The sequence below is a fragment of the Pocillopora verrucosa genome, chromosome 7, assembly GCF_036669915.1.
Source record: "Pocillopora verrucosa isolate sample1 chromosome 7, ASM3666991v2, whole genome shotgun sequence".
Lineage (NCBI taxonomy): Eukaryota > Metazoa > Cnidaria > Anthozoa > Scleractinia > Pocilloporidae > Pocillopora > Pocillopora verrucosa.
In genome coordinates this window covers 18,177,835-18,190,716 of record NC_089318.1, presented here as the reverse complement: position 1 = coordinate 18,190,716, position 12,882 = coordinate 18,177,835, and the positions used below count along the sequence as shown (strand labels likewise).

General features: G+C 35.8%; 3 protein-coding genes and 1 pseudogene across 3 annotated transcripts in view; 3 read left to right on the top strand and 1 right to left on the bottom strand.

Annotated features, from left to right (window-relative positions):
• Nucleotides 1-5: 5 nt before the first annotated feature.
• Nucleotides 6-2,055, top strand: LOC131774329 (uncharacterized). The gene is made up of 2 exons (XM_059090343.2): nucleotides 6-554; nucleotides 1,786-2,055. Exons 1-2 carry the CDS (start codon nucleotides 130-132, stop codon nucleotides 1,832-1,834), a joined length of 474 nt encoding a protein of 157 aa, XP_058946326.1. The 5' UTR covers nucleotides 6-129; the 3' UTR covers nucleotides 1,835-2,055.
• A 555-nt stretch (nucleotides 2,056-2,610) lies between these two features.
• On the bottom strand, nucleotides 2,611-5,981 carry LOC131774328 (axoneme-associated protein mst101(2)-like; annotated as a pseudogene).
• Nucleotides 5,982-6,190: 209 nt separating this feature from the next.
• On the top strand, nucleotides 6,191-11,569 carry LOC131774331 (uncharacterized). Its single transcript, XM_059090345.2, has 3 exons — nucleotides 6,191-6,393; nucleotides 8,764-9,155; nucleotides 9,732-11,569. Exons 1-3 carry the CDS (start codon nucleotides 6,358-6,360, stop codon nucleotides 9,973-9,975), a joined length of 672 nt encoding a protein of 223 aa, XP_058946328.2. The 5' UTR covers nucleotides 6,191-6,357; the 3' UTR covers nucleotides 9,976-11,569.
• A 1,232-nt stretch (nucleotides 11,570-12,801) lies between these two features.
• Nucleotides 12,802-12,882, top strand: part of LOC131774334 (tafazzin) — a 7,986-nt gene continuing 7,905 nt past the window's right edge. Inside the window, exon 1 of the mRNA XM_059090349.2 lies at nucleotides 12,802-12,882. This exon is cut by the window's right edge and continues 77 nt beyond it. Within this exon, the coding sequence (XP_058946332.1) occupies nucleotides 12,845-12,882 (38 nt within the window). The 5' untranslated portion in view covers nucleotides 12,802-12,844.

Sequence of the window (12,882 nt, the reverse complement as noted above, 5' to 3'; positions counted from 1 at the left end):
TTTGCCGTAAGAGACTGAGCAAGAGACTATTCAGGACATTTGTTCTGGAATTTCCGGTTCCGAGTGCCAGCTGAGCGTTGCCTAGCAACAGGAAAGTCTTGAAGTCGACAGGACCTAGGAATTTCAGAAATGGCTGCAGAATCAATTGGTGGGTTGCTCTATGGGTACAAAAATTCCGCTATAATACAACCAGAAAGAAACGATGTTGTGTGGGTAAACAAAAGACACGATCCTCTGGACCTAAGAAGTAACGCTCCTGTTCAGCGGTCAAAATTTATCAGCGGACCTCCAGACATGGCTGTCGACAATCATTGGAAACGCGAAACACAACCTTCGTTGAAGACTTTTTCACGGCATCTTGAAGAAGAAAAGTGGTATCCTTCTACTCAAGCAACTAGATGTGAAGAGTGGTCCACACTGAGACAGATGTTTCCTTCTAAAGGCGTTCCAGATCGAGTTATCTCTCCACGATGGGGAACTGGCTTACCTCTTGCGCCGAGGTTTCACCCAAAAAATCAACAGCGATTTCCACATATAAACAGCCCTATGACACGGTAGGTCCTGCATCCATTTTACTCTAAAATAATACTTAATTGTTAAGTGCTCTTAGTGATATCTAACACATTGTTATCGCTTACTGTTCGATGGAGTAAAAAAGAACGGGCTAATTGCGAAAGTAAACGAAATGAACGAGGCTTTGTTTACGTCTGGCGTTTGTCAAGTTCTCAAGTAATTACAACTTAGGTGGTCATTGTTAAATCTAAATACAGGACATGAATACTGCGTTAACGAGTGAAGCTAACCCTGGGTATAGATTTGATTTGCACAAAAAGCGTTTGGGTTCTAGAAATTCCGAAGTTTAACAAAAGCTGTAAGCATTCGTCGAAACAGCGGTGCATATTAACAAGGCCGTGGTGCGCTTGCATGCACAAGCCTTTCATTTATCGCCCAGTTTTGAGCAAGTCCTTACTTAAAAAGTTCCCTAGTTCATAATGCCTTGTTTCTTTACCCCTCTTACTGAAATATACTACTTCAAGCTGGACGGATAGAGCTGTGGATCGATTTTAAATGCTTAATTATAAATTTGATAGCTTGGTAATTCCTTAGCTTGACAGACAACCACAGACAAGAGGGATTGGGACTTGCACCTCTTAGGGGATGAGACGGGGTCCTAAGTCCGGACCAAAAAAAGTCAATTTTACTGTTTCGAATGATAAGTTCTTGAGTGGGCAGATAGTGGAAAGGGATGAGTAAGAGGTAACACAAAAGCATCAACTGAAAACAACAGTTGCATGTGTTGTGGCTTTCTGGTGGTTCACAACTTTGAAGCACGTTTTAAATTTTGTCATGAGGGCAAGTTATTTTCAGGCTTTGTACAAACATCACACTTTTCGTGAGCTGCACTTAATTGGAATTTGGACTGTCCCAAATAAAGAAAAGAAAATGTGCCTGTTCACAGAAAATAGCTTCAATATGTTGTAACACACACCCTTTGTTTGGCACATGGTATTGTTGATCCTAGTCCATACTAGCAGGAAGAACAGCTAAACTGCTCCAAACTGAAGTGTTCCTTCTCAACTGATTCTGATAAGATCCTTAAAAGTACCTTCTCCATACTTCTTCAAGGTAATAAAATCAGCCAGTAATGTGCACCTGGTTCAGCTCATAAAGACTCTGGAATCAGAACCAAGTCTTTGTGTGAACTGTTCCACAGCCCTTAGAGGACTTGAGGGGGAAAATGGCTTGCAGTGTAGTTGGAAGTAACATTATTATTTTTTCTTACAGATATGTAGATGACATGCATCTCACAAACAGGCTCTTCAAGCTACACTGAGGCATAAGCTGATTTACCTGTACTTGAAAACAGTTAAAATGTTGGTGACTAGCTGTTCCTCTAGTAAAAAACAGTATCTAATGGCAATGTCTGGAGTGACTGAAATAATTTACACAACTAACTTATAACAAGAAAGTTTTATTTGATATTTTTCATTCCATTGTTTGTAATAGGCATGTTTTTTCACACAAAATGCAATAAAATACTAAAAATCAAGTTCACCTAGGACTTAAACATTATTTAGCAAGGCAACGTGTAATTGTAGCTATACCCTCACCACCTGAACCACTGAGTTTCTGGAAACAGATTTCAGCAAACTATTTGTAGTATGGAGGCATTTGATGGAAATTGTGCCATTCTAATGCAGGTGCAATGAAAAACCTTGTTTCTCAAATAAAACTGAAACTCTACAGAATTAGTCAATCACAATGAAGAACTTTCTTCTCATGAGTTTTCATAAAGAGCCAAACTTGCCTACTTTCTGGACAAAGGGCACCTTTATAATACTGCCCAAAAAAGCTAAGCTATTTCTGCCTTGAGCCTTCTCAGTTAACAAAATGACAAATGTGTAGGCACCCTTTTATTATCAAGGTCCTTTGAAATAAGATCCTTTTTGACCCTTTTTACTCATGATCTGAATGCAAACAACCCATATGAATAATCATTATTAGAATTAAAGTATCACCATTTCTGCTTACTTAACCCCTTAACTCCCATGAGTGACCAAGACAGAATTTCTCATTACAATATCAGTGCAATATCAACCAGACAAGTGATGAGAATAAAGAAAACTTTAATTTCGGGACAATTAGTTGATCCAATACTAAATTCTCTGAACTAACAATATAAGAATTGTATGGTTGACAGAAAGGAGAATTACAAATTTGGTCTGGGAGTTAAAGAGTTAAGATATGTTGATCCATCAAAACATACAGGGGAAAAACATACACAATAGTAAAAGAAATTAATAAATAAAAGCCACAACAACAGTATCTAACCAGTTCTTTTTTATTTCCAAGTATCACTAGTTTGACAGCCCATGGCTAATCCAGAGTAGTATCATCTCTGTTCTCAGCTTACAGTAACTGATAAGTACAAAATACACACACAGGTACATGCAGTAATAATCAAAAAACATATGCAAAAGGTCTCATTAGAGTCAATTTTTATCTCCTTCAGTCAAGAATTCTAAAATTTCATATATTTATGTCCTTGTTTTAAGGCAGAAAAAAATGACATGTCAATCAGGTCCTCCAACCAAAAATAAACAGGTACCTTTGGCTAAATGAAAAACAAAATGGCTTGAAAAAACTAAATAACTATTTTCTTTACATTTGAACAGGTGTAGATTCAACTTTTTCAAAATGAATTCCAAAATTTTACTGCCAGATAAAAACTCTTTTATCACCCTCTTGGTGATATTCCTTCCTTTTTAAACCCCTGTGGTAATGCTACAAAAACGAAAATCATTTATATAATGCACACAGAGATTTAGCGAGTTCTACCTGTTGTGCAGGGTTTTGCTGTTTGCTTCAACCGTAGTAAACACCTGATTGACAGGACAATGCAAAGTCACCTTTAAAACTTGGTATTCAAAACTGTTTACATTCCCACATGTACCTAATTCAGAACATACAGAACTCCATGTACACAAATACAAAAAGAAACGAGAAATACTTAACAGTAATATTTTGAAACTAATACAACTTTTACCTGTGTCCCTCAAATGAAAATACTTACTAAACCTCGAGGGACTTTACTTACACTTAACTCACACCCCAAACAAAGACACTTGACTCCAGTGGTGCAAGGAGTGGCAAGTATCCTCTACAGTGCATTCATCCAGCACTAATCAAAAAATTTTTAAGAAAAAAGTTAGATTTAAGATATATAAAATATTACATGACTGCTTGTGGCTGCGAAGTTTAATTTTGGGTATTGATTATTGGCCATATAAGCCGCACCATTTCTTCCACAAGCAGAAATGAAATGTTCTGTTTATTACACCAATACAAATCATATGTACATATAACCATACATTTTCAACAAAAATCTACTTCAATTTCTGTCATAAAACAACTTCTCTTGTAAAATTACTTCATTTCTCGCCAAAGATAAGGTTGATTTCAACCCACGGCGATGTTGATTTAAAAAATCCCTTCAAGAAAAGTGTAGCAGCTATTGTACTTCACCCAGTTACCATGATGACATTGTTATAATCTCATGTGAAGATATAAATGGTATGTTGAGAACCCCAAGTGAAGATGTTGTGTTTTTCAAAAAATGAGAAACAATGTAATAATTTGTAAAACAAACAAAACCTGAAGATAAATTAAGAAAATTAGGTAGTCTGTGATAACTAGGAAAAATAAATTTTCCATTCTCAAAACAGAAATATGAAAAATTAATTTATATTGCTTATGAAAATTGCCTGCCATGACACTCTTTTGTTTTGAGTCATTCACATAAATTTGTTGGTACAAATTGGAAGCTAAGGTATCTCAAGATACTCTATGGGTTTTAGTTCAAACATCAGTATCACAATACTAACCTAGTATTATCAACATCAAAGTCCTGGAGAGAATGTTGAAACCTGCAAAGAAATGAAACTGAAGGAGATTCCTCTTATTGTTAGTGCTCATATCTGACAGAATCAAAGTGGACAGTTCTTATTTATAAAGGAAATATGTAGTGTTATTGTAAGAAGAAGGTTTTACCTGATACATTGAATGCCTCTAGTTTAGGCAACTTTTCTTTGATTTATAATTTACTCGCACAACCCTTGTGCTAGTATCATTGATGCCTCACCATGCTCTAACAAATGACCTCATGATAGCCTAATGGGTTAAAATTAGAGTGGGTTCAGACTTCTTTAAATTCAACTCATCTACCAATTTTCAAGTAAAAACTGTGTCAGTGTCTACAATTTCATGTATGCTATATGCATTGAATTCCTTTGACCTGTTTCACCTCAGTTTATTGCACCATTGGCTTTCTTGCTGCATTCTGCACAGAACTCAAGTGATACTTTACCACTTTGGACATGAACACAAACCCCTGCATCAGTTGAACTGATTTTGTCACCTGAGCTTTCTTCTATTTTTCTCTTCTTGTTCCTTTTGTGATGCATATTGCAATCTTTCTCACCAGAATCTTCTGCATGATCATTATATTTTCTTTTGTTTGCCTTACCATCACTACCTTCATTGTCCTGCAAGACACCACAGCTGATTGAAATACCAGGAGTGTTGGCAACGCTCCTCAAAATTGTTGCCAATTCACTTTGGTTTTGTATCACGCCTTTTAAGTAACGGATTTCATCCTGGAGACCCTCTATTTTATCATGAAGCTGAGTGCTGGCCTGCTTTAGCATTGCCTTGTCTCTTTTAAGAGTTTCTATGGTATCCTCCAGTTCCTGAATGTACTTTTTCTTCCTTTCCCGCTGTTGTTTTGCTTTCTCAGCCTGAGTTTTAGAGGTGCTCAGGGGTTTTTGTTTCTCCGCTGTCGAATTGGTGCTTTTCTTAAAAACTTCTTTACATTGTGCCACGGCCTTGGCTGATATTTCTTTGCTCTGAACAGAATGAAATTTTACATTGTTTTTACCTGGATTCCTTTCTTTAAACTCTCGTTCTCGTCGAGGTCATAGTTACATTTTCCTTCTTTATGATCAGATTTCTTCATCTTGGTCGACTTCCCGACAGAGTTCCTTTCCTTTACCACCACCTCTTCTTTTCCCTGCTTAGGTTTATCGGGTGTATCCTGAGTGAGCCCTGAATCCTCAAATGCATTAGCATCTAAGTCAATAGGATCAATATCCCATCCGAAGCCTCCACGTTCGCATTCAAAACTATCTCCTTCCATACTTTGTTCTTCCTCAGAATTCCATCCTTCATCATCGTTGAACTGCAAAAGATACTTCGTGAGGGGAAGATCGTCATCGTTTTCCATCCCTTTGCACTTTGAGTTGGTCCAAATATCTTGAGTGAAACTCGGAATTCCGCCAAAAAAGTCGGTCTTCGAAGTCAGGATCTTCGAACGCTGCGATGTTTGAGAATGTCTCGAATCCTGCATTTTGTAGAGGCGAATTAGACATTCTCGAAATTCTTCTTATTGGTCAATGGTTTATAATATCACTGAGGTAAATCAATGTGACTTACGTTTGAGTTTGGCGTCCAAGTAAGGTGAAAGAACTAAACTTTTTCCAATGTACACTTCGTGAAGAACATCGATTTCTTTTAGGATTACAACGTTGTGGGTACGTTTCTTTTGGTGATTCTGATTGGCTTACTATTGACACGTGAAGCTTCTACCCCAAGCCTATCCCAGTCTGTCACGGTCATAGACTTGTTGTAATGGCCCACGGTTTGCACTTAATTTTTCTCACATTATCATTATGTATTTCTACGCTTTACAGTCAGTTACCAAAGAAAGAAAAATACTACGCTATTAAGGAGGATATTCTCACATCAAATGTGAAACATGTCAAAAGGCGGTTAAGTATTTTATATGGCAAAACCCATGATATGCGGACAGCTGAGGGGACATCAAAACCGAAAAGGGTATGTATGACATTATATTTGCGCCAATTTTTTGTCTTACTGCCGGTGCACTTTTGGAAAAGAAAATTTGATGGAATCGTGAGCCGCAGAAGCATTTCTTTTCCGCTAATGACCGATACGAGACATATTTTATGCCAACGTTGTGCATTTAAACATTTAAAATTCACACCAGTTTATTTGCATTTCCACACTGACACTCTCATTTTTTAGTCAGATACATGCCCATTATTCCATACCCAGCTCAAGGTGGATATTCTTTGTAAAATCTTTTTTAAATAAACTTGTGGAGTAACTGCAGAATACCTAGCAACTTTGGTCCACCTCATTTACCTGGTGTCGGGAGGCTATGAAGATCGAAGCATACACAATAGACGCTATTCTTAATCAATGACATGTAAATGAATGGCAGGGTGTTCGGCAGTTTTAGCCAAATTTTTGTTTTCACATAAACTTGAGCACTATTTTCTTGAATTTGCGAAAAAAAGTTTCAATAGCTGTAATGTATTACATTTTTTATTTCTGAGTCAATACTGCTTTGCACAGACATAATGAAAATGAACTTTGTTGTCATTCTGTGCAGCAGGGAGTCGTTGAGTTTATTACTAATTCAATCAGTCTGTGTGATATTTCTGTTGGGTTCAACTAAGTTATTCATGAATGATTTACAAATCCAGTGTAGTCCATTGATATGTTTGACAAGTCTTCTGAGAAGTGAACACAGTTAGATGAAGGAATGATGAATTTAGTGACTGAACTAACTAGAATTAGGGCCAAAGAGCCTGTTATATTTTCCTTTCCTCAGTTTGAGTACCTGGATCCTTAAAATACATGTAAATTATCTCCCTCTTCTGTTGTTCAAAAGTGATGTTAATAATGTTAGATGTCTATTAAGAAAATATCCTGGAAAAAGATATTTGAGATCATCTAACTTCTTTTAACAGATAGAAGGGTTGATTGAAAATAACTTAAGAAATGTCTGTTCTGTTTTTTTTTTTTTTTTTTTTTTTTAGCAAGCGTTGCAATTCACAAGATCTGTGAGATATTGTCTTATTTTTTAAGATATCTATACTGATCAAGACCCAGCCAATTGTATTTTATTTGTTTTGGTTCAGCTCTGGAATTTTTTTAGTGGATGAGTATGTTCAACTTTAAGTAACTGTTTTTTTTACACTTTATTTTTTACTGAAATACTTTTTAAAATATATTTATTAATTAATTTTTTTGACAGATGTCTGTTATTGAAAATTTCAAATTGAAGAAATTTTCAGACAAGAGGTATAAAATATTTATAAGTGAACGCTATCAGTCTTTGTTATTCTGTTTATTCTAGATTAGTAGGGTGTCATGAAAGGGGAAAGGAAAAATGAAAAATCCAGAGATTCAACAGGGTTTTCCATCCTCTGTATGAATTGATTCTCAAATTTATGAATGAAGTTTAACATTGTGGTGTTGCATTTGATGCCTTGGAAAATTTACTAACTAAAGGTGGTTTACATTTTTTTTTATTTTTGTCAGTGTCAGCTTGATCATCATAAAGTTTGAAATTAGAAAAACTTGTCTTCCTTAAAACTAATGAATAGGAAGAGATAAGGCTAACTGTTGAAGTTGAAAAATTTGTGATGACTATGTTTGACAGAAAGACAAGGAGATTAAGATTTTAGTTCAGCAAGAACATATTTGAATTTTAGGCATTGCTTTTTTAGTCTTCTGAGTAATGTCTGGTAGCTGATTTTTTTTTTCTAATGTTACCATTTTTCAATTAGTTAACATTAGTTAAAAAATGAATCCTTTGCTTTAAAAACTTCCATTTGGTTTTCATCTCTTTTTGCCAAAAAAAAGAAGAATGTCTTCTGACCCTTAAAAAAAATCCCAAAATTGCATATTTCAAACTCAGTTGATCCTTTGATGTACCTGTTACTCTGAATCTTGATTGTTTGCATCTGGGTCACTTTTATTCCTGGGTACCCCCCTGGATTTCAATAACATTTAGAGAACACCCAGTTGTAAGAAGACATTCAGCAGACATTATCTCAATGAGCTTGTATTCTTGTATAGCTTGACAAGAAATTTTAGGTTCATTTTACTGACTGAATCACTTCTGAAGATTACATTTCTTTATATTTCTGATAACTTATTATCTAGCATGTTATGTGTTACTCTATGTACCAAAACTGATCATGTCTCATGGTTTGGCCACAAATCTTTCTGCCATGTTTGGTGTTAACAATTAACGACTGGTAAGTTTAAGCAATCCACTTAATAATTAGTATCCTGCAGGCGCCCTGTACAAAGGAGACACCAGTAATTTTTGTTGGTTTACTGCTTGATACGGGCTTCGCTGTTTTTAAAATCAATTTTTTTGATTGATAGCTAGAAGAAGATAAAGTAATTGAGCTTGTGGAGAAATCTTGCAATCCAGAGAAAGAGGAAGGAAGTTGGATTTCAAAAATAGACCTTGTGGAAAAGGATGGAGAGTTAAGACTTTCTGAGCAAACTGATGTTGGAAAATGCAAAAGAGAATGTCAGACTGTTTCAAAGGCTTGCGAGGAGTCTGTTGGAGATGTCGACACAGATCTGGCAGAATTGCTATGGAAAGACAAATTAACTTTATCTAGACTGATCAATGAAGTTTGCTACTCCATGTCAAGGGTATGCAAAGGAAAGAAACCAAAGCTGAAGGCTGGAGAAAGAAAAGTTGATGAAGAGTTTCATGTGATGACTGAAGATGAAAAGAAAGCAGATGAAGTTCTAAAACAAATGAGGTAAGGAGTTTTTAAAGATTTGATACCAGAGTGTTGTGCCAATATTGATTATTTGCTACATTTTAGGATGTTATTATAGTCAGAGATACTTCAGCAGTCTGGGAATGTTAAAAAACTCACTGGTTTATTTAAAAAGATGTCACTGGTAGATAAAGGAAAAGCAAATTAGAGAAAGCAGATTTCCAACCCCAACTTGTTCAATTAATAAATAATTGAATGGATTTTGTAGAAATGTAAAAGATAAATTATTATCACTTTGTCAGGCATTTGGCACATTTTATGGGCTTAAATAGAGATTGTGGTATTTCAGCTCCCTCTCACACTTGCATGATTGTTCAGACTGTTTTGTTGTCCCTTTTCCAGTTTATATTTTCCTAATGTCCTCCATTGTTGGCAGTAGTAATAAAGTTTGTGTGGTTGGGCAGAAATAGGTTTTAACCCTTTTCATAGTTATTTAAACCTTTGCCTAGCAGCCCAAAATAAAAGCTACTCTGACTCAGGCCCAAAACATGCAAAACATATTTTATTTTTGCAAACATGAACAATATTGTTCTATTCCTTCTTTTTTTTCCTCAGGGGAATGCCTGGAATGCCAGGCATGGAGATGTACTCCAGGGAGGACATAGAAAAGATGAGGGACCAGCTTGGTGATCACAGAAAAGAAAATGATGAGAGTGAAGAAGTGTTGGACAGTGAAGGAAACCTTTTTCATGGAGAAGGAGTTAGCTTCCTGCAAACAGTTATGAATGGACTATCATGGCTCTGGTCCTGGCTAAAGAACCTCTTTGGTTTCAGAAATAGCTCATTAGGAGAATTATGACATCACAGCATATCGTTTAGGGGTTGTGATATTAGTGCAGACATCATTGTCAAACCTGATTTCTTTCAGCTAGGAAATTTGGAAAATTATATTTTGCACTCAAAGTTCTAACAGTTTTGGTGGCTATAGCAGGAAAAAGTAATCTTGGGAAGTAAACTTTTTGTACAAGTGGCCAATTTGGCAGGTGATTCAGGTGATGTGAGTGCACATCCTAAATTGATTGCCAGTGAAATTGCCAGTGGTCTTGATTATTTCAAAGAAAAGCAATCTGGTCAGTTGTATTAACCCTTTAACTCCCATGAGTGACCAAGACATAATTTCTCCTTACAATATCAATAAAATATCAATCAGACAAGTGATGAGAATAAAGGAAAATATCAGTCAGGGGATTGTGGGTTGATCCAATTCCAAATTCTCCAAACTAACATTATGTGAATTGTATGGCAGACAGTAAGGAGAATTATTAATGAGATCTTGGGAGTTAAAGGGTTAGGTACAGGTAATTCATGTGATATTGCACCAATTGTCCTTTGCCATTCATTACTCTCCCTGCCTAAACTCTTATTTCTGGAGGCCACTTTGTAAGTTAAAGTTTTCAAATAGTAACTATCAGGAAAAGTAGAGCTTGGAGCCCTGATGTTAGATGTAAGAGGTTGAATGGTAGTAATGATGGTAAAATTGTTATTAGTCTCTAAGTTGGAACGACGTTGTCACCAATGCCACTGAATATTGTAAACAGAATTTTAATAATAGTTGCTAAATAGTTAATGATAGTTGCTAAATAGGCAATAAACTTTAAATATATTCAATTTTATTCCTCTAAAAATCTCTATAGACATGAAACATCCATCATTTTTGTTGCATTTTCATCCACTCGATTTATTGGTAGTTGTTAGGGAGTAGGAATATGTGCAAGGAAAAATGCATCCTAAAACTTTTGCATCATTGTATTTTATACAGAGGTAACAAATTTAGGAATTGAGTTTTAAACAGTCAAACTGTTTCATGTTGTGATTGAAACATATAATTACCACTTGGTTTCCCTCTTGAAAATGCTTGTTTATGGGCTCTCCATATTCTTTTGGATCACCATCTAGAATGTAAGCAGAGTAAGAGCCAAATGGGACACCAGAGGGTGGGGCTCTGCATTGCTCTTGCACTTCACATTCATTCTTAGGGGCATGTGTCAAGATTCCTTTCCTAAAGAAATTTAAAATGAAATGGTTTTGGAGATGCTAAGTCTGACATATATCTGTTAGGTCACTGATAATTTTTAATTTCCAAAAATATATACTGTTAGGTTTTGTGGAAGGACTTGCTAAGGAATGCTAAAAAAACCATGTAGAAAAATTTTTTATTGAAATGCAAGATATGTATGGACTCGTTCTATCAATGCAACCATAACTTTGAATCTGAACTGACTTTCCTGCCCCATTTTTGTTCTATTTGTGTATGGTGATGTTGCATTGTCACTATTTATTGGCCAAGTGACCAACCATATTGAATTTTGAAACTGGTCTATGATTTATTGCCAACTGGCAATTCTAATTTTTGGAATTAATCTGGAGTTAAAAGTCTGAAATTAAAAATAAGAAATGTGATACATGCTTTGAATTGATAACTTTGTGTTTTAGTTAACTAGTTTGAATTCTCGCTGAAGAGGAAGAGCTGACTGCCAAGGCCGATATGAGATAAAAGCAAACTTTGCTGCTGTTGGTGCTGTCCTGTAACCTTGAATGACATTTTTCAAAAGGACACTTCATCCTTTCCACCCTAACATCAATTTGCCTATTCTCCATACTGTTCTCTCTACATTTCCTAAGGTGCTGACAAGGAGAATTTGTTTAACAATCAAGAACTTCTTTGGCTGGTGATCATTTTCTTTATCTTCATGACCTTCATATGTGATTCAGGGGTGATATTGTAAGAAGAAATTAGAAGCTAGTCACCCTTAGGGGCTAAAGGATTGAGGTGTCATAGGGTATCAAAAAATGGGTACAGAATTATTCAGCCAAAATTTGTTGACCTTGGCTGTCTTTTTTTTCTCCCATTACAGTACTTGACACTATTATCCTAGCCTGTCAGTTCATTTCATGAAAACCCTTGATCCTTTCTTCTAACAGAATTTATCTGTACAACCAATTGTAAAAATGTTGAGACACCGTGTACAAAATGTGTTTGTGGACTTCCTAGGATGACACAGAAGAAATTTTTTGCAAAAATGGTCCCCCTTCCCTGATTCAAAGTTGTTCATCTAATTTTTGTACATGATACTGCATAAGTAGCCAGCATTATTTCAAAGGCAGGGCTTCATGGGGTAGGGGTTACATGTAGAGATTATGTTATATGGCAAGGTGATCAATTTTCTCTTGTAAGCTACATGTCTCAACTTTTGCAACTAGTTGTTACTAGCCTTTGATACTGTGTGTAGACACTTTGCCTGGTCTCATTGTACCTCATTGTACCTATTTCTATCAAGGTTGGGATTTAAAGTGGAATCCAGGAGTCCCTTCCTTAGTTTACCTTTCCAAATTTGAATTGAATAATTTACATTAGAAGAAAAATAGGTAAGGAATACATAGATTGTTTTTTGTTGAAAGAAGAAAAAAAAACTATTCATATCGATTGTGCAACGCTTTTTCTTTTTCGGTGATTATTGAAATTCATCGTAAATGAAATAACTGCAAGCTCTCCGTGAATGTCCCCACTTACCCCTCCCTCCTAAAATTTTGTAAATGGAAAACCTTGAGCCCGCAACAGTAACTTCAGTGGATTGCTTAGTACTTGTTATTTACGTCGTGTAAATTATTGCACATTTTACGTCGTGTGCTGCATGGTGTATCGCATGTGCATTTGATACTTAGTGATCATGAAATCGGCGTTAAAATGGCCGTTACAGATGGCAGT

What these genes read in the sequence shown, in the direction of transcription:
- LOC131774331 (XM_059090345.2), top strand. Translation starts at nt 6,358, where the DNA reads ATGCGGACAGCTGAGGGGACATCAAAACCGAAAAGG. An exon ending in GGACATCAAAACCGAAAAGG is followed by an intron (nt 6,394 to 8,763) that starts GTATGTATGACA and finishes TTTGATTGATAG; the next exon opens with CTAGAAGAAGATAAAGTAAT. An exon ending in GAAGTTCTAAAACAAATGAG is followed by an intron (nt 9,156 to 9,731) that starts GTAAGGAGTTTT and finishes TTTTTTCCTCAG; the next exon opens with GGGAATGCCTGGAATGCCAG.
- LOC131774329 (XM_059090343.2), top strand. Translation starts at nt 130, where the DNA reads ATGGCTGCAGAATCAATTGGTGGGTTGCTCTATGGGTACAAAAATTCC. An exon ending in ATAAACAGCCCTATGACACG is followed by an intron (nt 555 to 1,785) that starts GTAGGTCCTGCA and finishes TTTTTCTTACAG; the next exon opens with ATATGTAGATGACATGCATC.